Source organism: Rosa rugosa, chromosome 6 (genome assembly GCF_958449725.1).
Source record: "Rosa rugosa chromosome 6, drRosRugo1.1, whole genome shotgun sequence".
Lineage (NCBI taxonomy): Eukaryota > Viridiplantae > Streptophyta > Magnoliopsida > Rosales > Rosaceae > Rosa > Rosa rugosa.
Window position 1 is genome coordinate 54,134,254 of NC_084825.1, and position 25,512 is coordinate 54,159,765.

Here is a 25,512-nt window from a genome sequence, read left to right on the forward strand (position 1 = left end):
GGTGAAAGATTAAAAACACTAAAGCACACATAATTGCATATTGAATAAACACAACAAACATATCATTACAAACAGAGTGCAGCATATATATAAAACATGTCCCATGAGCCTTCATAACTTGCAGAAGGACTCGTACCAGTAGACAATGAAAAGGAGGCCATTGCTTAAGAAACAAGAACTTCTGTGATCCTCTCTCTGTTTACTTGCAACTATCTATGGGGCTAGATTTCTGAAAGCTCATGTATAGAGAGGTCACAGGGACCTTGTTTATATAGCGATCAATGTAAATAGAGTCCTCCCATAAGAGGCATATGAATTCTATCGAAACTGATCTACTACAATTATATCCGATGTTTATTACTTGGTTTCCAAGATATTTAGATCTCCTATTATGAAGTGTGATTCTTATCACAACATAATTATACAAGGACTAGGAAAAGTGTTCTGTCTCGGATTAATTATTTCTGCAGTTTATGATAAGTTATCAATCATAATGCAAATTGTATTTATGTTCAAACTCTATTCTTACAATCTCCCACTTGAACATTCATACAATTTACTTTGACAACGATATCATCTTAATCAGAAACAACAATCACTGAAGTGTGCACTGAGACGTCAAAACAAGCTCCAAAAATCTAATCAAATCTCTGTCAATGCAGCACTATAAAGAAGAACTACAGAAAATTTCAAATTTGAAAAATTTGATTACTCTGTAATTACAGACTCTATAGTTATACATTACATGAGACACTAAACATCACTTAATATATGTAATGCCAATATAAAAAGAATAAACTGTTAATGCATTACATATGATCCACAGAATGGTTCAATGTGCCAGAACCTCATCAATTTGTTATTTAAACATATAAACAACATCTCATAAATATTTGATTCAATATGACCAATTACCAGAATGTATACGTGAATTGTAAATGTCATAAGGATCAAAAGAAACAACAAACAAAAGGTACTGCAGTAACAAAATTGATCAGAAAATACGAATGATTTATTAATAAAATCAACTGAAGATTACATCAAAAATAGTTCTGAGAAAACAGAACTAAAACAAAAGAAAGTTTAAACTTTAAAGAAAATTCAGCTTTACTGGAATGAAAAATGGCTCCCACTTAAAAATGCAAATCTCCCACTAAACTTCAGAGTCCAAGGTTGGGAGGATGCCAATCTTTTCAGTATGACTTTGAAAAGCTACTACAGTTAGGGGTTTTGTGAAAGGGTCTGCAAGTTGCTCCAGTGTATGAATTTTAGCAATCTCCAACTCCTTATGCTTCACTCTTTCCCTAACACTATAGTACTTCAAGTCTATATGTTTAGAGTTAGTTGACCTCTTATTATTCTTTGTAAAATACACTGCAGCAGAGTTATCACAATGTATTTTCAAAGGTCTAGAAATTATAGAATCAACTAACTTAGTTTGCTGCAGAAAGTTCTTCAACTATAGACCTTGACAAGTCGCTTCATAGATTGCAATATATTCTGCCATCATAGTAGAAGTAGCAGTTTGAGTTTGTTTTACACTCTTCCAGGCTATAGCACCTCCAGCTAACATGAATACATATCCAGAGGTAGACTTTCCAGAATCAGAATATTGCCCTGCAAAATCTGCATCTGGGTAGCCTTCTACTTCAAGCTCATTCACCCTTCGATAAACCAAACAATAATTTTTGGTTTTCTGCAAGTATCTTAATACCTTCTTTCCAGCAATCCAGTGCTCATGACCTGGATTGGATTGAAATCTAGCTAGGATGCTCACTGCATAAGCCAAATCAGGCCTTGTACAAACTTGAGCGTACATCAAGCTGCCTACAAGTCTAGAATATGGCTTGTTTTTCATATCTTCTTCCTCAAGCTTGTTTCTAGGACACTGACTTTTGTTTAATTTATCACCTTTGGACATTGGAACATGTCCTGGTGAACAGCTATGCATATCAAACCTCTTTAAAACTTTAGAGATATAACTTTGCTGAGATAATCCTAAGAGATGCTTGGTTCTATCTCTATGTATTTCAATCCCCAAAACGTATGATGCTTCCCCCAAATCTTTCATATCAAAATGATTTGATAGAAAGATTTTAGTATCATGCAGCAATCCATAATCAGTGCTAGCCAACAAAATGTCATCAACATAGAGAACAAGAAAAATAAAGTTGCTGCCACTTGTTTTCATGTAAACGCATTCATCTACTACATTTTCTGTGAAACCAAAAGAACTTATAACTGCGTCAAACTTAAGATACCACTGCCTTGAAGCCTGTTTCAAACCATAGATTGATTTGTTCAATTTGCATACTAAGTGTTCAGTCCCAGGTTCCACAAAACCCTCTGGTTGCTTCATATAAATTTCCTCATCCAAATCACCATTTACAAAGGCTGTTTTAACGTCCATTTGATGCAACTCCATGTCGTAATGAGCTACTAGAGCCATTATGATCCTAAAAGCATCCTTTGTAGAAACCGGGGAAAATGTTTCATTAAAATCTATTCCCTCTTTTTGGGTGAATCCTTTGGCTACAAGTCTGGCCTTATGTCTCTCTATTGAGCCATCTGCACATCTCTTGGTTTTAAATACCCATTTGCAGCCAATTGGTTTGTGGTTCTTAACTGGTTCAACTAATTCCCACACTTGATTGTCATACATGGACTTAATCTCAGCTTGCATAGCTTCATCCCACTTCAATCTATCATCACTACTTACTGCTTGCTTAAAACTTAGAGGGTCATTGTCATCACCAAGGTCAAGCTCTGCTTCCTGCAAGTAGATTTCATATTCTTCAGCATTAATAGCAGGTTTTCTAACTCTTCCTGACCTTCTCAAAACTTGATTATCATTCATATTCTCATTTTGAGCTTCTTCTTCTGCCACAATTTCAGGTTGAGGGTTAGCTATGACATCTACAGGATTTGGTATTTGAGCATTTTGGTCTTCCTGCACAACTTCAATTTGAGGTTGTACAGCAGGTTCACTGGTGACGATAGAGTCTAATGGTGGTGATAGTAAAAGTTTAGTTTCTTCATCTGGTAATTCCTGGAATTCAAGCTCCAAATCTTCATAAGCATGTGCATAGTTTATTTCATCGAAAAATACTGCTCTATTTGTCTCAATGATCCTTGTGGTGTGGTCTGGACTATAAAATCTATATCCGAATGATCTTTCCGGATAGCCAATAAAATAGGCAGTAATGGTTTTGGGGTCCAGCTTTCCAATTTGAGGATTATAAGGTCTAGCCTCAGCTCTGCAGCCCCAAACATGTATATGGTGCACACTAGGTTTCTTATTTTTCCACAACTCATAGGGGGTTTTGGGAACGGCTTTGCTTGGGGTTCTGTTTATCAAGTAGTTAGCCGTTTTTAAAGCTTCACCCCAAAGGTATCTAGGCAACCCCGAGGTACACATCATGCTTCTCACCATGTTGAGAAGAGATCTATTTCCTCTCTCTGAAACACCATTTGATTCAGGTGTTCCAGGTGTTGTGTATTGAGCCTGAATGCCATGTTTTTCTAAGTAAAGCGCAAATGGTCCCTTCTGCTGCCCAGTTTCAGTATATTTACCATAATATTCTCCCCCTCTGTCTGACCTAACGACTTTTATTTCTCTCCCCAATTCCTTTTCTGCCTCAGCTCTAAAGATAATAAATTTTTCCAATGCTTGAGATTTTTCAGATAACAAGAATACATGACGAAACTTGGTTGCATCATCAATGAATGTAATGAAATATCTATTTCCACAGATAGTTCTATTTGCAAAGGGTCCACAAATATCAGTATGAATTAGCTGTAGAGGTTCAGTGTTTCTATTCGATGTCTTGTTTCTTGACTTTGTCAGTTTTCCTTTAACACACTCAATGCAGATATCAAAATCAGACCAATCAAGTACAGGTAACAATTTTTCTTTTTCCATTCTTTTAAGTCTTTTTTTTGAAATATGGGCAAGTCTCCTATGCCAAAGAAAAGCAGAATTTTCACTGTACTTTCTTTTCTTATTCAAATTGTTTCTTTCGTTTTCAATCAATAACACATCCTGTGGTAAACTGCAGTCAAGCATCCAGTAATCATGAACAAGAGAAGCAGAAGCAAAGTAACCAGAAGAATGGGAGATTTTTATTCCTTCAAGATTGATGAAAAAAGTACATCCATTCCTAACCAAACGAGCTACTGAAATCAACTTCCTCTTCATAGAGGGAATATAAAAAACATTATCCAAAATATAACTAGAGCCAGATCCTAAAGACAACTTGACTGTCCCTATAGCTTTGACAGCCACTCCCATTCCGTTTCCTACTGAGACATTGATTTCACTTCTATTTGGGGCCCTCTTTGTTAGGAAGTCCTGCAAACAATTAGTGATATGTATAGGTGAGGATGTGTCAAGGTACCAAGAACTAGAAGAAAAATCTACTGCATTAACCTCAATAGAAAACACTGAAACCTTACCCTTTTTAGCTAACCAATCCTTGAAGCCCTTGCAGTTTTTCTTAATGTGCCCCTCCTTTTTGCAGAAAAAACACTTAAAATTTCCAGCCTTTTTCATCTTGCCTGCTGCCTTTTTGGGGCTAAGTTTGGTGGACTTAACTCCACTAGTACCTTCACCAGAACCAGCAATAGCTACTGCACTAGACCCTGCTGCTTTCCCTTTACCCTTCCAGCTCGGCTTATTAACTAAATTGACTGAAACGGTACCCTCTCTCTTATGCAGCTCTTCTTCTTGCACACATATAGCTATTAATTCATTCAGATCCCACTGCTCTTTCTGAGCAAAATATGCTGTTTTCAGTGGACTAAAGGTTGCAGGGAGATTTCTCAAGGCAAGATGGACAATAAAAGCATCTGGAAAGACAATTTCTAAGTTTGCCAACCTAGTAGTAATCTGAATAACTTTCATGATGTGCTCTCTGACACTACCTGATGCATCATACTTAGAGGTTATCAGCCTATCCAGCAATAGTGATATCTCAGCCTTCACATTCTCTGTAAACTTTAACCCAATGGCAGTCATAAATTCTAAAGCAGTTTCAGGTTCAATCACACTACCCCTCACAATTGGTGACATAGTCTGCTTCAAGATAAGTTTCGTCATTCTATTCGCCCTGTGCCAATCTCTATGCCTAGCAATTGAAGGTTCATCACTCTGATCATTAATAATAGGCTCAGGGTCAGTCAAACAGAAATCGATGCCCTGAAGACCAAGATAGAGCTCAACATTTTCTTTCCATCTTTTGAAATTAGACCCATTCAGAGGCTCAATGTGGGACAGGGAAATGCCAGAATGCAAAGCTGAAAACAAAAAATAAAGAAGGTTTTAGTTTTCTGTCAAAATATTTGAAAAGGTGGATAAATATATATCGCATAATAATACACAGCGATTCAAACAAAAATACACAATGTATGAGATACATTTCATCACAGAAAACACACAAACCCCAAAAGCACATTCAATGAAAGACTTTACCTGTTGGCAAAAAGATAATTCATTATACTGAAGTTACTCAATTGTAAAACTGAAAATTTAGAAAATAAGGCATCACTGAACAATCAACGCATGTTAGCAAGAAGAAGAGTTCAGATCACTGAATTTAATCTCTAAAATTTCATATTACACTGTTTTGATTTTAAGAATATAAAGGTCAATCCTTCTGTTGAAGATACAATCACATCCCAAAAATAAAGACACAAGTTTAGTTCTATTCTAATGATCAACAGAACAGTATAGTGATAGATTGATGTTACAACTTGCATCAAAACACCATTACGTGATCTAGAACTTATGGTTGTTACTGAATGATTTTAATCTTATACAACCAGTCAATTAGAAAATCAAATAACAAGGCGTAATGAATCAATTTTGGGAGATTTTCTTGTTAATTGATATTTCACTAAAGTTGATACAAACACACAGATCAATCTCAACAAGCAAAACACACAAGAATCATTCTCAATCACAATCAATACCAGCAAGGTCGAGATACCAGAAAATCATGATCAAGAAATTCAAATTCAAATTCCATCCTTTCACGTTCTACTCTATCCTACGTGCACGCCGGGAATGCATTCTAGGGTTCTTGCTCACAATTATAATCAATTACATATGAAGTTCCAGTTTTGAAAAGAAGAAACGTACCCGGACGCTCCCGCGCTGCAATTAGAGTTAATCATATGCATATATATGTATAGAAAGATTCGAAGACACATGCAAACTTGGTTTCTTAAATCAATTTCAATCAGAAGCACAAAATCAGCGGAATCGAAATTAATCCCCAAAATATGAAACTGAAGAGAGGAGACCGTTCTGACGGCCATTCTGGGATTAAACTAAAACGCGCGTTTGCGCATTTGGGCTTGATAGAAAAAACTTCTGCATGGTCAGTATTGGACCCATTAAGGTTATGGCCCAGTTCCGGAAAAAGATGATTGTTTCTCATGAACAAACAATATACATATATGCATATAACAATAACCCTTAATTCTGTAAAACTTAATCCGGTTTATTAACATGCAATTCAAGCTCTGATACCAATTGAAAGATTAAAAACACTAAAGCACACATAATTGCATATTGAATAAACACAACAAACATATCATTACAAACAGAGTGCAGCATATATATAAAACATGTCCCATGAGCCTTCATAACTTGCAGAAGGACTCGTACCAGTAGACGATGAAAAGGAGGCCATTGCTTAAGAAACAAGAACTTCTGTGATCCTCTCTCTGTTTACTTGCAACTATCTATGGGGCTAGATTTCTGAAAGCTCGTGTATAGAGAGGTCACAGGGACCTTGTTTATATAGTGATCAATGTAAATAGAGTTCTCCCCATAAGAGGCATATGAATTCTATCGAAACTGATCTACTACAATTATATCCGATGTTTATTACTTGGTTTCCAAGATATTTAGATCTCCTATTATGAAGTGTGATTCTTATCACAACATAATTATACAAGGACTAGGAAAAGTGTTCTGTCTCGGATTAATTATTTCTGCAGTCTATGATAAGTTATCAATCATAATGCAAATTGTATTTATGTTCAAACTCTATTCTTACATTAAGACCTATCGACCCATACGCAATCAGATTTTATGAGTTCCAGAAAATTTTATCGAGTATAGTGAGATTGTTTGAAGATTAAAGTTTTCAGTCTTGATGTTTATTTAAATGCTCTGAAATATATTTTATAATAAAGTATGCGGCGCGACGGGATGAATCCGTGAGAATTTTTTGGATATTTGAGTTATTAATTATGTTAATTAATCCTTCCACATTACTCACCTGTGTGACAATTGCGTATAGTGGTAACGTACTGTAGCTGCAGACGAACTGGACAAATGCTCTGACATGGATATAATTTTATTATGAATTTCTAAATTTTCAGAACTATGAAAAATACTTAAAGAAAAAAGAAAAAATCATACGTGCAATTAGGACCGTAAAAATTTCTCACCGCTGGATCCAGACTGTCCATTTTAACTTGAAATTTTGGCTTTAAATACTGAAGATCGGATCTGAAGGTGTAGCAGAAAGGCCGAAACCAGAGCTTCCGACCCTTCACTCCCGCGACTGGCTGTCGTCTGGCCATCTCACGGTTGATCACCGGCGCCGATCGGTTCGTCTTCTCATCTCCGTTGTCTCTGCAGTCTCGATCTGTACAATCTCAGATTGCGGAAGCCTTGCCTAAGTTGATGCATGAGGTATGCAAATTGATCACCTCTTCGTGCTAGTATAAATAGTTATCGAATTCGATTGGGTTGTGATGAATTTCACAAGTTGCTGAATTGGTGAGGGTGAGAGTTTGGTTGTTAAACTGTGATGAGAGCATGGTTGTCAAATAGAGTTGAGTGGAAAACTGATATATGGTGATTTCCTTTTAGAATTTGGGATGGATTTGTTGTGTTTTAGATTGGGCCTGGACATAATTTCTGTTATGGTAGAAATTGCTGAAGTACATAACCTGCTTGGTCTAATGTGGGAGCTTTTGATATTAGTTGAAGATAATGAAAGAATTTCATTATGGGTACTCTTGGAAGATTTAAGAATGATGGTTTGGTCAACTTACTAAGCTTGTTAAGGTACCCTTTTCGAATCTGAATACTTACTCCATATTGGAGAAGATTAAGTCTTGTGATCAATAAAGACCCATAATATTCAATCAGAACTTTTAAAGGTTCCCAAATCCCAATCCTTTTCTCTTTTGTTATTTTTCTAGGTCTACAAGGGACACCTAGAGTATTCAAATGTTACCTCAGTATTGGAGTTATGGATAAGAAGCGTGTAATTTTAAGACCCAACCCATATGCAATTAGAGGTTCAAAGGAATCCTTGTTTATACGGAGTATAAAATAACCCATATTCTTTTTTTTCCTTGGGGAAGAGGAATCCTTATTGTATCAGAATATCACTCGGTACTCTTATCTTTGAAAAGATATAATCTTGTTATCGATCAAAGGCCTATATATATGCAAGGGTTCATACTTTTTCTATATTTATATATTACTCGTTAGGTCTTGTAGATCTGTTTCCCAAGAGAGAGAGACAGACGGAGCAATACGAAGACGATCAATATTCCCTTGAAGACCAATCTTTGCATCCGATCGACGCTCTATCATTCCCATCCATAGTCTTCAATATGAATAGAGCCTTCAGAACTCTTCTGGCTGAGACCGTAAATTTCAGCAAGAGCCATAAACCTACATATTGGCTTGAAAATAACGGTTCCAAACCAACATTCTGGCTTCCAAATATCGTCCAGGTAAAGGAAGGGACAGCCGCTGTAGTTGAGCGGCAAGGTGAATACTTCAAAACCCTAAAGACTGGATTTCACCATCTTCAAAATAACAAGGATAGGGTTGTCAGCGTAATGACAACCACACCGGTATCTCTTCGGCCTCCTATAAAGAAAGAATTATATATTCGGACCAAGAACGGCAAAATATATTATCCACAAGCCTCGGTGCGAATCAAGGTAAGAAATCTTATTCAATTTTCAATTTTTTGAAGAAACATCCAAGCTTTTCCAGAAATAATTTAATTAAATATGTTCTTATTCATGTTAGGAAAACATTTTCATTATCGATTGAATCTCAGTATATAGGGTTTTCTGTTATTTGTGTAATTTGATGATCAGGAACTAGTTTATAAATTAACGTTGTTGCTTAAGCCTAGAAATAGTTGTACCAACAAAAATTGTTCTATTAGCTTTTTTCCATCGATCTTCCCTTTTCTTAGATTAATAGTAATTTGTGCACTCCATTCGTTGCTTTTAAAACACTGATTACTCTTCCTAAACAATAAAAAATTTCAGCCTTTGTTGTGTATACACTGAAACACGTACTAGTACTAAGTTCTTTCACTGTAATACTCATTGTATTCTATTCCTCGTGTAGATCCTGGACCCCAAGTGTGCTTGGTATAGCTTTCGTAAACTTTCTGAGCTTACCCAACCGAGAAGAGATCAAACAGGTCAAAACATGTACACTGCAGAGCAGACATTTGTACAACTCTTTAGGATGGTAAGTGAATGGAATATGTTAAATCCTCTTATTTAACTGATTTATATTTCCCTACCTAAGTTGACATATTTCTGTTAAATTCATCTAATGTTACTTTTTAAAACATTACTCTTCCTAAAAAATAGTTTGTTGTGTTATAGACTGAAACACTAATGTCTCACTGTATATCTTTATACTCATTGTATTATATTTCTTGTGCAGGCCATGCCAAATAATCCTTTTCATTATTTTTCAACAGTGGCCCAAATGCTCAATTACGGACATTTTATGATGATGATAAATGAACGAACAGTTGGTGAATATAGTGAAGAGGAGATACTTGAGGCAAACAAAGAACTCAATGAAGACTTAAAGGTGAGTGAATGGGATATGTTAATTAGACATCTGTTTTATATTTGCCTGCTTACGTTTAATATTTCTGTTTAATTTTGCAGCTCGACCTCAAGGAATTTGCACGATGTGGTTTTGAGTTCATTGACCATTCTTTTGGTAATACGACACTATTTATTTTTGATAGACTATTTTTAATTCAAAACATATATAGGCCTGACTTTCTCTTTTATGTTTCAAAGGACTATTTCCTACCTCCTTTGACCTGGGGGAAAACTTAAAATCAAAAGCTGCCATTTAGATGCGGGAAAGCATTTTCATGTCATTGATAGAGCCAATCGATGGTAGGTTCCTTATCACGTTATTATATTAAGTGTTTTCTTATATGTTGGTGTTCTTGTTCTCAGATAAATGCTTCATATTTGCATGTGCAGAAAATTAATTGTGGAAAAAAAAAGTTTGCGACTCTATTTCATATGGCAATTAACTAATTAAAGTAGTCGGGTCTTTGTTGATGATCTGCCCCAGACAAATTTCTGGTGGCGCTCATACACTAGGGCAATTACTGTTCAAATGAGAACCATGCCCACAATAAAATTCTCTCTCTTTATGCTTGCAGACTCAAGGACTTAAATTGTTCTGGTTTTGAACGCTGAGGTGGAGATCGATGCAGTGACTTCTCGAGGAGAGTCTTTCATTTCTACATTTTTGGTCAACCAAAATATATGTATTGTGCATGACAGCAGTATGTAATTAACCATGTGAACATGCCTTAGCACCTAGGTGTGCCTTACTGTTGATGAATGAGAAGCTTAAATAATGCTCCATTATCCTCTCTGTTCAAAAAATTAAGGTAATTTTATTGTTAAAATAAACGACGAGTAGGATGAACTACGTGCCTCTGCTAATTTGGATTGGTAGCTCTTGGTTAAGGACCAAAGCTTGTCATTCACGGTGGACGTGGTGATTTCCTTTCATCAAAATTCCTACATTTCGAGTTCCCAACCAAGAAACGCGAAATGTATGAAGACCTACCATCGCCGCGGTAGGTGTTAGTCCTTCCTAGCTTAAACCAGCATCACCAAGTCTATTCTAATAAATATTCACCAGCTCTTCATTTCCAACCCAGAACTCCTGCATAGACCAGGGAGAACATTAAATAGAGAGTTCCAAAAATTACTTATAAGGGTTTCCTCATTATTGGCTTTGGATTGGAAACTGAAGATCAGGTAAAATGTAAATACAACGGGTTGTTTTCCAATAATTTTTTAAGGAGCTTATCCTATTCTCACGATTTAATTAGATGTAACATCTAAAGAAAAAATATTCTTTTTGTGGTTGTAGATTTTTTTATTTATTATTTCATGAAAGAAACAGAACAGCGCCGGAGGGGAGGGGGTTGGGGTACCACGTACAGAGAGCACATAATTTGTTGAATCCATAACCACCACAGTATTAGTTATCAGCTATTGAAGTTTCAAGATAGCATGTGTTATTAAAAAAAATACAAAAAGCTATGGAAAAATTATGATATGTTTTTTTTTTTTTCAGAGGATCTGGGTGTCAGTCTATCAATATCAAAAGGTAGATAAAATTACACTAAAATAGCTCACCTAAGAATTGGGTTACGACAAGATTGAGATATCCTCATGGAGCCGGCCGGCCAAATGATAACCGATTATTACTGTAATACAGTGCTAGATACAAACATATGTGCTAGATACAGACGTATTAATATGAGCAAAGACTTATCACGTAATCACACGTACTGCTTGTACACTGGCAATAGAAGAAGCGTGAGCAAACAAAAAAACATCACTCTTTTAGTCAACAAGCCCCCTCTTCTCTATCAATTACAGGCTGCTACTGCTATCAATTACATGAATCGTTGTTTGATTTTCAATTCCCTTCTAGTTTTACATCTCTCACTTTCTTCCTTTCAATATTTAATCAGTGAGTTCCATACTTTCACTTGATTGTGTGACCAAACTGAGCACAAGTTTCAGTTCTTTCGGTTGATACCATAGTGTTCTTTGATGAAAATATGATATCTTGTGTTGAAATGTATCATACTCACATGTTGTACAACAAGAATGAATGTCCATATTAACACAAGTTTCCATCTGTGTGTTGAAATCGTAAAGTCTGTCGATGAAAACATGCAATCTTTCTGTTGAGATCTTTCATACTATCATGTTGTGCAACCAAAATGAATGTCTATCTGATCACAAAGTTTCGTTCTTTTTTTGGAAATTCAGCAATGAATGCAATATTTGATAGAAGAGGGTTCTTGATTTCAAATTCAGACAGTTTTTCTTTTAATGTAAATTTTTTTTTGTTAAACAAACTATATAGATAGATACATTATCGTTTAGTGTTCTTCATTTCCACGCGTTGCTGCAAGTGGTAGTGCTTCGCAACAATACGTAGAGTAAGTAGGAGTAGATCTGGCTGGAGTAGCTCAGCTGCTACCTGCAAAATGAAATGGATGAATTGGATAAGTAATTGTGTATATTCAAGCAAAATTATAATGTATATTCATTATTATTAAAGTGCAATCGTTTTACCTTCAAAAGTTCCTCAAGAAGCATAATCTTTTGTTCTCCTGATGTGTACCTTTCCATTGCTTCAAAAAGCGCTTTGACGAGTGTTGTATCTCTGCCAAAAGCAGATAATAGTGCTAGGAACAAACGAAAAAGAAAAAGGATTAAAAGCCAGAACAATAAGAATATAAACAGTAATATTTCAAAAAAAAAAAATACAATTTAAGTCAGTCAAGCATCCTACCATCTGTTTCATAAGCATTAGCGAACGCCAAGCTTTCACACCAATCTTTCCTTGGCATGGATGGCAGCATCACCATCAGTACCAACTCACACTTTAGTCCACAATCAATGAGAAACTCATTGAGAATTGTCTGCAAAAGGACAAAAAAGCTTACAATATGTCAAAAACAGTACAATGCTAATTATAATTGAAAGCAGCAGAATCCTCACCCTTATTTGATCTTGGCCTTCAGTGCTTTTCAGAAGCAAGTTGCTCTCATCCACACATGAAGACATGCATGTCTTCATGTGGAAGTAACTTGTTGCGTAGGCCAAAGAATAAGCAGCATTCTTCAAGTGGTACATCGTGTTAGGAAAAGTTCCAACACTTAAGCCAACCCATGGTTTAATCTCTCGGCAGTAGGATGCCTTTGCCACATCAATGACCTGCCCCAAGATCAGCAAGAGTCTTCTAAATTCTTTTTTTTACTCAAATCAACAACTAAATTGAAAGAAAAACAAGAAGCTAGTGCAAGTCTCCTGAGAATCATAAACTACTCTACGACTGAATGAAAATCACATTTGTTCACTGACAAAGCCCAACTATAAACAATATGACATTAACACAAAAATGAAATCGTAAACTAACAAAGCCACTCATACAAATACAAAACTGAACAAAAGGATCAATCCCTGAAATTTGAATCCAATACAAAGTACAAAAAACCATGAGCAGAACATGAAATTCAAGTAGGCTTCTATTTTGTTTCATGACCTGTCAGACTAACAAAGATCAATCCCTGAAATTTGAATCCAATACAAACTACAAAAAACCATGAGCAGAACATGAAATTCAAGTAGGCTTCTATTTTGTTTCATGACCTGCCAGACTAACAAAGATCAATCCCTGAAATTTGAATCCAATACAAACTACAAAAAACCATGAGCAGAACATGAAATTCAAGTAGGCTTCTATAAACAACATGACATTAACACAAAAATGAAATCGTAAACTAACAAAGCCACTCATACAAATACAGAACTGAACAAGAGGATCAATCCCTGAAATTTGAATCCAATACAAACTACAAAAAACCATGAGCAGAACATGAAATTCAAGTAGGCTTCTCTAAACAACATGACATTAACACAAAAATGAAATCGTAAACTAACAAAGCCACTCATACAAATACAGAACTGAACAAAAGGATCAATCCCTGAAATTTGAATCCAATACAAACTACAAAAAACCATGAGCAGAACATGAAATTCAAGTAGGCTTCTATTTTGTTTCATGACCTATCAGACTAATCAAAACTAACACAGATACTATTGTTTTCTTAAAAAATAAAATCAACATATTACCCAATATAGATTTACAAGATATCACAACAGTAGTAGCCATTTTACAAACAACACATAAACCCAATTTTGAGCTACAGAAGAAAAATTACCCAATATAGATTTACAAGATATCACAACAGTAGTAGTCATTTTACAAACAACACATATACCCAATTTTGAGCTACAGAAGAAAAATTACCCGAAAAGTCACTACACATTCAGAAGAAAACCAGTTTCCATCTTTGGACTCGAAAACCGTCTCCGGTGTGTTAACCATCTGGGGCTGGGTGCTCAGAGAGTTCCATATTTTCTCCCTCCTGAACAAAGAGAGAAAATGAAATCCAGGACCCAGTGACCGAACAAAATGCCCTCTCGATTCGACCACAGCACCAGAATGCTCCCTCACCAGCACTAAATTGGGAAGCACCCTAAGAACCTTCCTCACCGAATCGTAATCCCCGAGGCTGAGGTGCTCATCCACCCTATCAGTGACCCTGAAAATAGCCTTGCTCAGCCGAGCAAGGGAAAACCAAGCTCTGATTTGGCTAAGCATTATAGAACGAGAAAGAAATGATGAGGAAGAGAAACTTTTGGGCTAGCGGTGTTTTCGAGGAAATGGTCTTCGTATCGGATTGAGGAAATGCGATTTGCGGGGTTTACGTTTATAGTCAGTGCCTCAGTGGGATTTGAGAGAGAGTAAAGTAGAGTAGAGAGTGGTAATTCAGTGTTGACTTAGCTGCATTTGCCTGTTTGGGCTTTGGGGTATACATTTGGGCTTAATAGTTATGGGCCTAACTTCAATACTGCCCGTACAGATTCTTAACCCAGGCTGAATGGTCTCAGGGTTGGAAGAAAAGATGAGCACCATCTTGCTTTATTGGGCACACTCATACAATACCAATTCCAAGATCTCTCTCTATTTCTCAATCAAGGCAATGGCGAACTTGACTCTACCTAGTATCTACCGAAGTTGATATCCGATTTTTCAATTCCTAGAGTCACTAGGAACGTTATCCCTTTGTTGGACCAGAGGGGTTTCCTCAACAATTACCCAAGATCCGTGTGTTCCGCCTATACCCATAATTAGGGCTATAAGTCGGCTCGAAACAAGAGTTTCAGTTCGGCTCATATTCGATTTGTTTGGCTCATGTTCGTGAATGAAATGAGCCAAGCTTGAGCTAAATGTTAAGCTCGATAAAAAAAATCAAGCGGAGCTTTTAACTCTAGTATATTCGGCTCCTAAAACTCGTGAGCAGCTTGTATATCTTTAGGAAACAATTTAGCTATGTCCGTGCCCTATCGTTTGGTAAAACTTAGCCGACATTAGTTAGATACTTAAAAGAACAATTAAAATATAAACTATTCAACCTAATAAAAAAAAGGGAAAAATTCACCAACGGTGTCTGGACACTTAGGGGACTTTCAGAATGATACCTGAACTTACAAAGTTATCAATGTGATACCTGGACTCATTTTTTCGTATCAATGTGATACCTACGGCCAATTTCCGTAACGGCTCCGTGACGGAAATTGGCCGTAGGTATCACATTGATAAGAAAAAATGAGTCCAGGTATCACATTGATAACTTTGTAAGTTCAAGTATCATTCTGAAAGTCCCCTAAGTGTCCAGACACCGTTGGTGAATTTTTCCCTATTTTGCACGTGCGATGCACGTGAGTCACTTAATGAAGACAAAAGGACCGATTTACCCTCAAATTATTTCTTTCTTTTCTTTTCTTTTTTTCTTTATTCTTCTTTCTTTCTTTCTTTCTTTCTTTCTTCTTCTTCTTTTCTAGTTTCTTCTTCCCCTGATTTGAATCATCAAGATTCAAATCATCTTGCTCGTCCGATTCCCACCGCCGATCGCCGATCAAACACCGCCGCTGCGTCTCAACCCACCTTCATGCACCACAGATGTTTCTGGTTCCCCCAACTTCAAATCCTATAGCAAATTGAAATTGTGCATTGAGGCTTCACCGCTCACTCCGAGTTCATCCCCGCCGCCGCCGCCAATGACTTAACCACCACCACTCTCGTTCTCTCCTCCGACCTCCTTTTATACACCATTGATCAGAAACTCAGACTCCGCCAGCCCTCCACTCTCAAATCACAGCTCCAATCCCACCCCTCCATCCTCTCCTTCGTTCCCGACATGCAACACCACCTCCACACCATCCTCACCTGCAACTTCATCGGTTTAGCCCAACTTCGATCAGAGACAATTTTAGGCAGACAAAGATTAACAACTTCGGCCTCCACACCATCCTCACCTGCAGAAAATTCGAGCTGTTCTTATTCACCAGCTTCGCCACTCCGCTGCTACCCACCATTGTGCCTCGCCGATTAGTAGACAAAGAACTCGGAGCCTCCACCATCGAGAAATTAAGGCTCACGTTCTGCGTGTCCTGCGCGGCGGATATCGGCATCGTCGGAGAAAATGTTGTATGAACATAAATTTAGTATGGGTTCCACGGTGGCAGCTAGTCAAGCTCGTTGATTGCGGCCTTGTCTTTCTTGATTAGCCAATCGACGACCTTGCTAGGCTGGTCGTATCCAAGCCGGTCCTGCATGTCGTAGAATTGAATGGCGGTGTGGGCGACGAGCCGGATGCTGCGGTCCCTGGGGCCTTTGGTGGTGCAAACCTTGCTGTGGCGGTCCTTCCAGTCGGTGGCCCTTAGAATGTGGCATTGAGCCTCCACAATTTCGCTAGCGGTGGAGGAAGAAGCAGTCCTTATCCCCAAACCCAATTGAGAAGCAGCGGAGGACGACGTTGTTGTGCGGTGGTGGAGGTTGTTGTGGTCAAGTCATTGGCGACGACGGCGAGGATGAACTCGGAGTGAGCGGTGAAGCCTTAATGCACAATTTCAATTTGCTATAGGATTTGAAGTTGGGGGAACCAGAAACATCTATGGTGCATGAAGATGGATTGAGACGCAGCGGCGGTGTTTGATCGACGATCGGCGGTAGGAATCGGACGAGCAAGATGATTTGAATCTTGATGATTCAAATCAGGGGAAGAAGAAACCAGAAAAGAAGGAGAAGAAAGAAAGAAAGAAAGAAAGAAGAATAAAGAAAAAAAGAAAAGAAAAGAAAGAAAGAATTTGAGGGTAAATCGGTCCTTTTGTCTTCATTAAGTGACTCACGTGCATCGCACGTGCAAAATAGGAAAAAATTCACCAACGGTGTCTGGACACTTAGGGACTTTCAGAATGATACCTGAACTTACAAAGTTATCAATGTGATACCTGGACTCATTTTTTCGTATCAATGTGATACCTACGGCCAATTTCCGTAACCGCTCCGTGACGGAAATTGGCCGTAGGTATCACATTGATGCAAAAAAATGAGTCCAGGTATCACATTGATAACTTTGTAAGTTCAGGTATCATTCTGAAAGTCCCCTAAGTGTCCAGACACCGTTGGTGAATTTTTCCCTAAAAAAAATGTAGTTAGTAATAAATATTTAAGTGTGACCATCGATTTTATGTATGTATTATTAATTATTAACTAATTACTTCTTTAGGTTTAGAAAACTCTTTTTGACCTTTTTAAGATTGAATCAAGCAAACTTAAGAAAAGCTCGAGCTCGCCCCACAACCATATTGCAAAGAAGTTTCTTTTCTTTGGCAAAGCTATTGCAAAGAAGTTTAAAGCCAAAGGCTCCCTCAGATGTTTTCTTTCCGAGTAGAACGTTGCATGAGCAACAGATTGACTTCGACTATTAATTATGTTGTGAAGTGTGTACTTTCTATTATTATAGAGCTATCACTATTTGGAACTGAAAATAGGTGAGTAATTATGTATAATTTTATTTATTTATTGTTAATATATTTGACGCTCTGAGCAAAATTACCTTTTTGTCATTTACTCAGAACATTGAGACCTCGGACTTGCTCATGATTTTCCTCTAACCACATCCAAGTGCAGAAGGTATGTCCTGCCATTAGTTGACAATTACATTACACTTAATGATAGAGTAACAGGCATATGAAATTGTAAATTGCAATGTTATAAATTAAATAGTTAAAGATTTCTCTGAAAAAAAATATAATATATATATATATATATATATATATATATATATATAGGTATGAAATGACCCTAAAATATAGGGTTATAGACCCTGTTATTCTAACTAAAGACAAAGGCTGTTAGGGTTTAAATAGGATTTAAACTTTAATTTATCGAGAATGAAAAAAAAAAAAAAAAACATTTCCACGCTGATTTTTAATAATGTTTTTTTTTCTTGTCAAAGAAGAGTTATTTTTTAAAAAAAAATTTGGCCACAGAAAAAGCATGGTATATTCTGATCGGGGTGGATATAAACACATACTTAAATCATGGGAACAGAAAACCGAATTAATGTCATTGAACAAAAGAATAAAGTTCATAGTTGAATTGGTTTCTGCATCAATAAAATAGTACGTTAAAATTGTAGTTTGAAGTAGCAAGCATATTAGCGTGGATTAATGGGCCCAAAAAAAAAAAAAAAAAAACCCTATAATCAAAGAACTATTTGATTCAAAGATGAAGACTAATTAAGGCAGTAACTTAAGCAGGTCCTTTTATTTTAAGGCAGTAACTTAAGACCAGGAATCGCAATTAACTAATTAAGTGTGTGATTTAGGGTGGATATGACCGAATATATAATTAATATATATATAACAGTTAATTGCTCCTTAATAAGCCATTAGAATACCCTTTTTCTTTTGTTTTCTCTGCCCTTAATTGGAGGCAATAAGAAAACTGGGTGAACTTTGGTAATTAAAAAGTAGAGGAGCAGATCTACGGTAAACAATGTAGAGTAAAGAGTAATTTTCCTTGAAGAGGTTAGAAGAGCAACTCTAAACAGTATGCAGTAAAAAGTGAACTTGACATCGAGGTTTTCTCAGCAAATTGAACATGATTACTGCAAACCATTAGCTCCGATCGATCTTAACAAAATAATAACAACCCTCGTTAATTTGATGACTGAACTCAACCATGAGCTTTGACACATAAGAAAAGATCAAATTCAGAAAGAGATCGTGAAACTCAGACTCAAATCTTACTTTGGTTTTGAGATCTCAAATCAAATCAAGATCTCTTCGCCGTCGTCGTCGTCATCATGTTCCATCAATCACAATTATATAACAGCCGGCTTCTTCTTCGGACGATATAGTTAGAGCACCGGTGCCGGAACTTCGTTCTTCACCGATCGATCCATCATTGAATATATTCTTCATACTGGAATTCAGATCTGCACATACATGATGTCCTCGTCGACGTTTTTCAAAGCATCGTGGTTGGCCGAAGCTCACAAGAATTGGATTCATTTTTTCGTTGACCTAATTGCATATGACGAGGGAATTAATTCATATACATTAACAACAATTAAGACAAATTAAACATCCGGAGGAAACATATATTAAGATCATAATTGCTGCCTAGAAAGAAGAAGATCACGAACAAAATTAAGAAAAATTAAAGAGAACGATGAAACATATATATTGTTAATATTTGCGAAAAACAAAAAGGATTCATTTCTTGCCTTAAGAAGAAAATAAGAGACCTGGAAATAGAGAGAGAGAGACTGAAAGAAAGACGTAGCAGATCCGGAAATAGTAAAACTGAAACGACTGATTGAAGGATTATTTTAATTTTTTTTGGGGTGTCTGTCTGACTGATTCAACTTGTAGAAGCTATATGACTGATGCTTCTCACTTTTCAGTGTTTTCAAACTTGCAGAGGGTTTTCGGCGCACAGACAACCTAACTCTAATTATTTATAGTACACGAAAGACGCAATCTATACCGTTTATCTTTGTCACCCAATTAAAATGACCGTCCATTTTGTTTGGCCTAGGGGAATCTTACCTATATTTCGTGTACTTTGTAACCACTTGACACAAATAGTACAGTAATGAGTGGATAATTATTTACCGTAATCAATTTATATAATTTACTTTTATTTTGGTCATTTTCTGTTTAGGGTTTCTCATTTGAAAGAATGTTATGTGGCAAGCTAGCTAATTAAGGTGATTATCTTCGAGATTTCATAGAAGGCTTTTTATTTTGAAATTCGTTAATTAATATATAATCATGATGCCTTTTACGAGGTGTTCAATCACTAATTTGGTAGTGCGTAATTTTCAGTCTAGGGTTCCGTAAAAGATAAATGAATCAACTAAAATTTTTGGTTTGGTTCAGTAGTTTATCTCGAAAGGATGAGATATGGTTTAGTATCTAGTCAAACCGATTTGAAATAAATCTAGTTTGGTTCGCTAGTTGCATAAACCGATGACTTCTGCTCTTTTCTATTTTCATGCTTGTACGTGAAATTCTATGAAGTTAAGTGCTAGGGTTTCCTATTACCATCTGTTCTACATTTCGAGACGATGACGAGATCTCTTGCTGGTTTCTGCCCTCTTTGTTTGGTTTCCTTTGTTCAGATGCTGTTATTAGGCTGGGTTGATATCTCATCTTCATGACAAAACGATGCAAGGGTTCTTATGTTTGTTGCGGACTCGATCAGAAGCAAGAGAAACAAGTTCATTATATATATGCAGTAGGCTGAGTTTCGTGAAATCATGTGGTAGAATTGGTTTGATCGAATAAAGCCCCCTAATGAAGTGACATTGCATATCACAGATTCACTGCCCAAGCTACCATGTGTATTATTCTCCGGTAGACAACAAGGTTTCAATCGGTATATGTAGATCGATGCATTGAACAACAGACACATCCAATCGATTAGCAATTGCGACTTTAACCATTCAGGTGTCATTGATGATTCTTGAGGTAAGCTAGTGATTGTTTTTGCTAAACAGCTCCCAATGTTTTTCCTCAGTCAGGAAACTTCAAATTAAGTTTAAGGCATATATAGGAGAAGAAACTTTCCTAGTTGTGCCTACAAACCGTGTGACTGGCAAGAGGATAGAACGTCTTCCCACAGCCACTGCTACCTGCAAAGGCTATGGTCTTTTCCTGATGGGATTGACAATGAAGAAAAGCTTTCGAGGATATATGGCTCTGTCAGGCCCGGAAGGTATAGGAAAAGTTTATATCATCGATGTCATATATTGTGGCCATAAATCTCATCAAGTCCCTTCTTGGCTACTAGGCAGGGGACTCAAAGTGTGTTCTTCCTCTGTTCGAACCAATAAAGATTACTACTGACGTGATCGAATCACATCTTCCTCCTCTGTTCAAACCAATTAAGATTACTACTGACATGAATCACATGATGATTAATTAGCTAGCTTACTTTGCTGCCTACATTGAGCCCCATTTTCGTCTCTGTTACATTACATTGTTTGGTTTCATAGATTTGATTTGATGTTATTTCTGTACATATTGGTTGACATGATTATCATATCATCAATAGCCAATAGGTTGATGTTCTATAATTTCTGGGTTTCTTTTTGCTGATAGTATGTGTGTTCACTCTTTGTGATTGGAATGATAAGGATTGAGTTGGTTTATTGTTACTATGTCCATGACATTATTAGAGATGCTTTTCTTGGTTTATCGTGTTCTAATAGCCGGCCAAGAAAATTAAAAGACTCTTGATCTAATTCAATCATACATTCAATCTGGCAATCTTATTCTAATTGACTCATACAAATTCAATATGGCTTGCTAGATGAATCCGATATCCTCCTTATAGAGTACTCATTTGATCCGATGACTCAAATTCTAATGAAAAATTACATCAAGAAAGCTAGAAAATGACTTTGCCTTTGTTAACTATGCTTTTATTTTTCTTTGCTTATTATCAAGCCCTCTAGGATTTTCTGTGGTTTTTAAACCATCTTCAACATCAACAGCCAATAGGTTGATGTTCTATAATTTCTGGGTTTCTTTTTGCTGTTAGTATGTGTGTTCACGCTTTGTGATTGGAATGATATGGATGGAGTTGGTTTATTGTTAGATTGCTCTGAACTATGTCCATGACATAATTAGAGATGCTTTTCTTGGTTTATCGTGTTCTAACTTTTAATTGCCGGCCTAGAAAAAAAAAAATCTTGTTCTAATTCAATCATACACGTTCAATCTGGCAATCTTGTTCTAGTTCAGTCATACACATTCAATATGGCTTGCTGGGTGAATCCGGTCGATATCCTCATAGAGTACTCATTTCATCCAATGACTTTTTTTTTTTTTTTTCTAATGAAAAATTACATAAAGAAAGCCAGAAAATGACTCTGTCTTTGTTAAAAATCAAAGCATAGTTCTTCGCTTATTATCAAGCCCTCTTGGATTTTCTGTGGTTTTTAAACCATCTTCAACATCAACAGAAATGCTATCAGTGCAGAGTTGACAGTTATCTGGTGAAGTAGTTGGCACAACTGCAGCTGTCAACTGAGACCCTGTGAGCTCAGCATTTGTTTTTGCTTGTTCCGGCAAAGATGCACTTTTCGTTTCCTTCCGTTTACCCCACAAAAACGAGTACAACCCAAGTATGATCATAACCATGCCCAACAAGCTGCAAAACATTTTAGTAGTTCAAGCAAAGGTTTGTAGTATAGTATAAAGAATGTGCATATAACAAATCGTTTGCATACGTACGTTCCCATTCTAATCTCTTCACCGAGTATGAGAGCTCCTGATATTGCCACAAAAATGAGAGACAATGGATTGAACATAGGAGGATAGAGAGGTCCTTGGGCTGAGATTGCCCATGAAAGTAAGCAGAATGTTGCAGCTGTTGCTAGTGCTCCCTATACAGCAATTAGTTCCATTCATTTAGTTAGCTTGGCCTAGAATTCGTTTAGTTCCTATGATTCTGTATTCATCGATGGTGAGTAGCTCACCGAATAAAGTATAGTAACTAGTTGCAGATTCCACCCTATTCTCCACGAAGCTGTACTTGTGTCTAAACATAAGCCTATGACTGTTGATTGAAGGGCTGCCATGATGCACATTAACATTGTTGCCCAATATTTCAGTGGAAATATTTTGAGCAATTTAACCTGTTAACAGATAAGAAAACGTCACAAGAACGAATTCCTGCTTAACGAAATCCTTAAATCACCATGACAAAAATGAATTTAGGATGCGAAATGTTTACATACTTGCGCTATGAACCACGTAGAATAGGAGAAGCAGCTACAAAAGAGCATGATAGTGCCACGAGCCCAATGAGCATAAGATGTATCAACAGTGATGTGATGGTGATTATTACTGTGATGAACCAAATAAAATGCTTCTCCCTTGTAAAGGCTAGTAGTTACGGCTCCCCCAACACATACTGTCACCCCCAGACACTTAATCTTCCCTGCTCTTGTTTTCAGATTCAGTTTCTCTATTCTACAGTCAATTAAAAATCACAAAAGCAAGATCATTATGAGAACAAAGCTTTATTATGTAAGAAAGATAAGACTATAAAGTTTCAAGAACAAGATCATTGTGAGAACATAGCTTATTCTGTAAGAAAGAGAAGACATTTATAAAGTTTCAGGAACACATGTACCCTGTGATGGTGGAGAGGAGAAAGGTGGCTATGGGAATTAAGTTGAGGAAGTTGGCAGCATATGTAGCCGTGGTGTCTCGGAGGCCATAGTAAAACAATGCCATTGCTGCTGTTATTCTGCATTCATTTTCAAGCAACATTGGAGACCTCTAAAAAATTATGCCAAACCCAATTGGAAGCTATGCAGCGTAAATGAAATTCGCTTTGCATACACAGTCGACACTAGTCAGATCGATCATAGATATGTCTACATAAGTTTTCCACAAATATTGACATAATTCTCTAAACCTCCCAAACCAACTTAATGTCACATTGTAGAAAACTAAAGAAAGTCCAAGACTTTAACAAAAAGGATAAGGACAGAACAATAGGATCTATATCTGCATTTCATAATTGTTTATCTTCAGTTTAAGTTTGTAGTCTTTAATTTGTATATGGAGGAGTAACAAGCTTGTTAGCTGCCTTCCACACCAGCCCATGTGATTGAATCAAGTTCAGTTTGCAGTCTTTTTGAGAGATAACTACAAATTAGAATGAATGGCATAGAATAAATGTGCTTGAATGAAATGCAATTTGAATTGCCATTTTCAAGTGGCAAAAATAACACATAACAAACTTGACGTGAAACCAAACAGAATATACCAAACACGGCTTACCCAGTCAAGGCAGTGACAAATAGCCAGAACCAAACTAACCAACCTAACTTCTGTTCCTTGATCCTGCAACAATCGCAATGCCGAAAACCATGGTGGGAGAAGAGCAGCAAAACAAAATCACAGCAAGGAAATATGCAGTAAAGTGATTAAACCTTTCCAAACAGAGCGCAAAAGGAGCAACACAAATGGCCGCAACCACATGCCGATACGCCATGAGTGCAAAAATGAAGCTTCCCTCACTCAGAATCTCTTTCGAAAGCAAGTTCATCCCTGCTACAAACATCTGTACCATCACCATAGCTAAAACTAGCTGAGACCATTTGAACCAATTCTTCACGAAACCCATCTCCATATCTCTCTAAATCTATGTGGGGAGCTTTAGCTATACAAAACAAAGCTAGAACTCTCTGCCTTCTGTGAGTTTCTATGTCTATATATATGTGCACAAAGAACTAGTAGCGTAATGAAATGGCAGTTCAACAGTGGGATTTGTTTTTTCTATGTCTGAACTATAGCTATCTCTATCTGCTTCCTGGTTTCCAACACAAAGAGGTCAAAGCCAGAAATTAAGACGAAGAGGCAGAAATGCATTGGATAAATCCAAACCGAAACAGATGTCTGACGTAGTTATGAAGCTGCTGCTCTCTTTGTCAGTGCCAAGGTAGTCCTCCATTTCTTCTATCTCTCTCTGTAGTATTAAACTGTGCCCTTTCATGAATCAGACACTCTTATATTTCGCCGATGTTTGTTAGTGACTAATTAGGAATCTATCTAATCACCATCTTTGTCCTGGCCCAGAAAAAGAGCAACCACCCCGGCTTTGTTCCTGCTTTGTTAATTAGATTCTACAACGGAGCATATATTAAGTTAGTGGAGGAAAGCTAAGGCCGATGAGCTAATATATGTAAAAAGGTTCGGAAAAGTAGAAGAAAGAATGCAAAAAGTTCCAAGAAATTGAGGGAATAGTTGTGCCAGAATGGTAGAGATGTATTATACATATAACAAAAACAAAGACTCCTGCCTTTTTCAGTGAACGACTTGTTAGGAAGTGTATTCATATCATACGAGTGAAACCTCATATTAGGACGTTGATGTGCAACTGATTCCTCAAAGGTCTCACTGTTTTTTGGGTCGTTTTAAACCTCTCAATTCTTGTTTTGTGCATGAAGATGGAAACAAATTCTATCACCAACTTTGCATGATGTCAAGTATAACTCAAATTGGTGGAAGGAATTATTGATAGGTAATTTTCTTTTGTCGGGAAATGAAAGAGGTATAAAGTCCAACATCTTCCACAACCTATGAAAAGTGCCCCAACACAAGCAACAAAATATCTAGTTAGGGAGCGCCTACAACCATGTAACATAAACTCAAAACTAAATGTCCGATCGATCAAATTCCACGATAGATTACTTATACGTCAAACTCAATATTCAC

The 25,512-nt window shown here is 36.8% G+C and overlaps 4 protein-coding genes across 8 annotated transcripts; 1 reads left to right on the forward strand and 3 right to left on the reverse strand.

Annotated features, from left to right (window-relative positions):
• Positions 1 to 4,100: 4,100 nt before the first annotated feature.
• Positions 4,101 to 7,596, reverse strand: LOC133715565 (uncharacterized). Its single transcript, XM_062142099.1, has 4 exons — positions 7,462 to 7,596; positions 7,290 to 7,350; positions 4,456 to 5,295; positions 4,101 to 4,351 (listed from the first exon to the last, which is right to left on the reverse strand). Exons 1-4 carry the CDS (start codon positions 7,594 to 7,596, stop codon positions 4,323 to 4,325), a joined length of 1,065 nt encoding a protein of 354 aa, XP_061998083.1. The 3' UTR covers positions 4,101 to 4,322.
• Positions 7,548 to 10,686, forward strand: LOC133715566 (uncharacterized). Of its 2 annotated transcripts, none has more exons than XM_062142102.1 (7): positions 7,548 to 7,708; positions 8,528 to 8,979; positions 9,401 to 9,526; positions 9,728 to 9,880; positions 9,961 to 10,015; positions 10,099 to 10,200; positions 10,476 to 10,686. In XM_062142102.1, the coding sequence occupies exons 2-6, from the start codon at positions 8,644 to 8,646 to the stop codon at positions 10,155 to 10,157; spliced, it is 729 nt and encodes a 242-aa protein (XP_061998086.1). In that variant the 5' UTR covers positions 7,548 to 7,708; positions 8,528 to 8,643; the 3' UTR covers positions 10,158 to 10,200; positions 10,476 to 10,686. The 2 variants fall into 2 exon arrangements, with proteins under 2 accessions (XP_061998086.1, XP_061998084.1); XM_062142100.1 differs by having other exon boundaries at positions 7,549 to 7,708; positions 8,519 to 8,979.
• Positions 10,687 to 12,128: 1,442 nt separating this feature from the next.
• LOC133715143 (uncharacterized) lies at positions 12,129 to 19,701 on the reverse strand. Of its 4 annotated transcripts, none has more exons than XM_062141521.1 (8): positions 19,518 to 19,701; positions 19,018 to 19,293; positions 17,820 to 17,903; positions 14,165 to 14,282; positions 12,853 to 13,068; positions 12,644 to 12,773; positions 12,424 to 12,536; positions 12,129 to 12,328 (listed from the first exon to the last, which is right to left on the reverse strand). In XM_062141521.1, exons 3-8 carry the CDS (start codon positions 17,828 to 17,830, stop codon positions 12,221 to 12,223), a joined length of 696 nt encoding a protein of 231 aa, XP_061997505.1. In that variant the 5' UTR covers positions 17,831 to 17,903; positions 19,018 to 19,293; positions 19,518 to 19,701; the 3' UTR covers positions 12,129 to 12,220. The 4 variants fall into 4 exon arrangements, with proteins under 4 accessions (XP_061997505.1, XP_061997503.1, XP_061997506.1 ...); XM_062141519.1 differs by having other exon boundaries at positions 14,165 to 14,459; XM_062141522.1 differs by having other exon boundaries at positions 14,165 to 14,470.
• Positions 19,702 to 21,955: 2,254 nt separating this feature from the next.
• LOC133713599 (WAT1-related protein At5g64700-like) lies at positions 21,956 to 24,898 on the reverse strand. The gene is made up of 7 exons (XM_062139632.1): positions 24,228 to 24,898; positions 24,076 to 24,138; positions 23,420 to 23,536; positions 23,022 to 23,256; positions 22,761 to 22,919; positions 22,516 to 22,667; positions 21,956 to 22,432 (listed from the first exon to the last, which is right to left on the reverse strand). The coding sequence occupies exons 1-7, from the start codon at positions 24,425 to 24,427 to the stop codon at positions 22,168 to 22,170; spliced, it is 1,191 nt and encodes a 396-aa protein (XP_061995616.1). The 5' UTR covers positions 24,428 to 24,898; the 3' UTR covers positions 21,956 to 22,167.
• Positions 24,899 to 25,512: the final 614 nt, after the last annotated feature.

Excerpts from the sequence above, each read along its gene's own strand:
- LOC133715565 (XM_062142099.1), bottom strand. The coding sequence starts at position 7,596 with ATGGCCAGACGACAGCCAGTCGCGGGAGTGAAGGGTCGGAAGCTCTGG. Across the intron at positions 5,296-7,289 it reads TATACGCAATTGTCACACAG|CTTTGCATTCTGGCATTTCC; the intron begins GTGAGTAATGTG and ends TTTTGTTTTCAG. Across the intron at positions 4,352-4,455 it reads GGATTGGTTAGCTAAAAAGG|GACTTCCTAACAAAGAGGGC; the intron begins GTAAGGTTTCAG and ends AATTGTTTGCAG.
- LOC133715566 (XM_062142102.1), top strand. The coding sequence starts at position 8,644 with ATGAATAGAGCCTTCAGAACTCTTCTGGCTGAGACCGTAAATTTCAGC. Across the intron at positions 8,980-9,400 it reads AAGCCTCGGTGCGAATCAAG|ATCCTGGACCCCAAGTGTGC; the intron begins GTAAGAAATCTT and ends TTCCTCGTGTAG. Across the intron at positions 9,527-9,727 it reads TTGTACAACTCTTTAGGATG|GCCATGCCAAATAATCCTTT; the intron begins GTAAGTGAATGG and ends TTTCTTGTGCAG.
- LOC133715143 (XM_062141518.1), bottom strand. The coding sequence starts at position 14,518 with ATGCTTAGCCAAATCAGAGCTTGGTTTTCCCTTGCTCGGCTGAGCAAG. Across the intron at positions 13,069-14,164 it reads AATGTGTAGTGACTTTTCGG|GTCATTGATGTGGCAAAGGC; the intron begins GTAATTTTTCTT and ends ATCTTGGGGCAG. Across the intron at positions 12,537-12,643 it reads TAATGCTTATGAAACAGATG|CACTATTATCTGCTTTTGGC; the intron begins GTAGGATGCTTG and ends GTTTGTTCCTAG.
- LOC133713599 (XM_062139632.1), bottom strand. The coding sequence starts at position 24,427 with ATGGAGATGGGTTTCGTGAAGAATTGGTTCAAATGGTCTCAGCTAGTT. Across the intron at positions 23,257-23,419 it reads CTCCTCTCCACCATCACAGG|AATAGAGAAACTGAATCTGA; the intron begins GTACATGTGTTC and ends AATTGACTGTAG. Across the intron at positions 22,433-22,515 it reads GAAGAGATTAGAATGGGAAC|CTTGTTGGGCATGGTTATGA; the intron begins GTACGTATGCAA and ends AATGTTTTGCAG.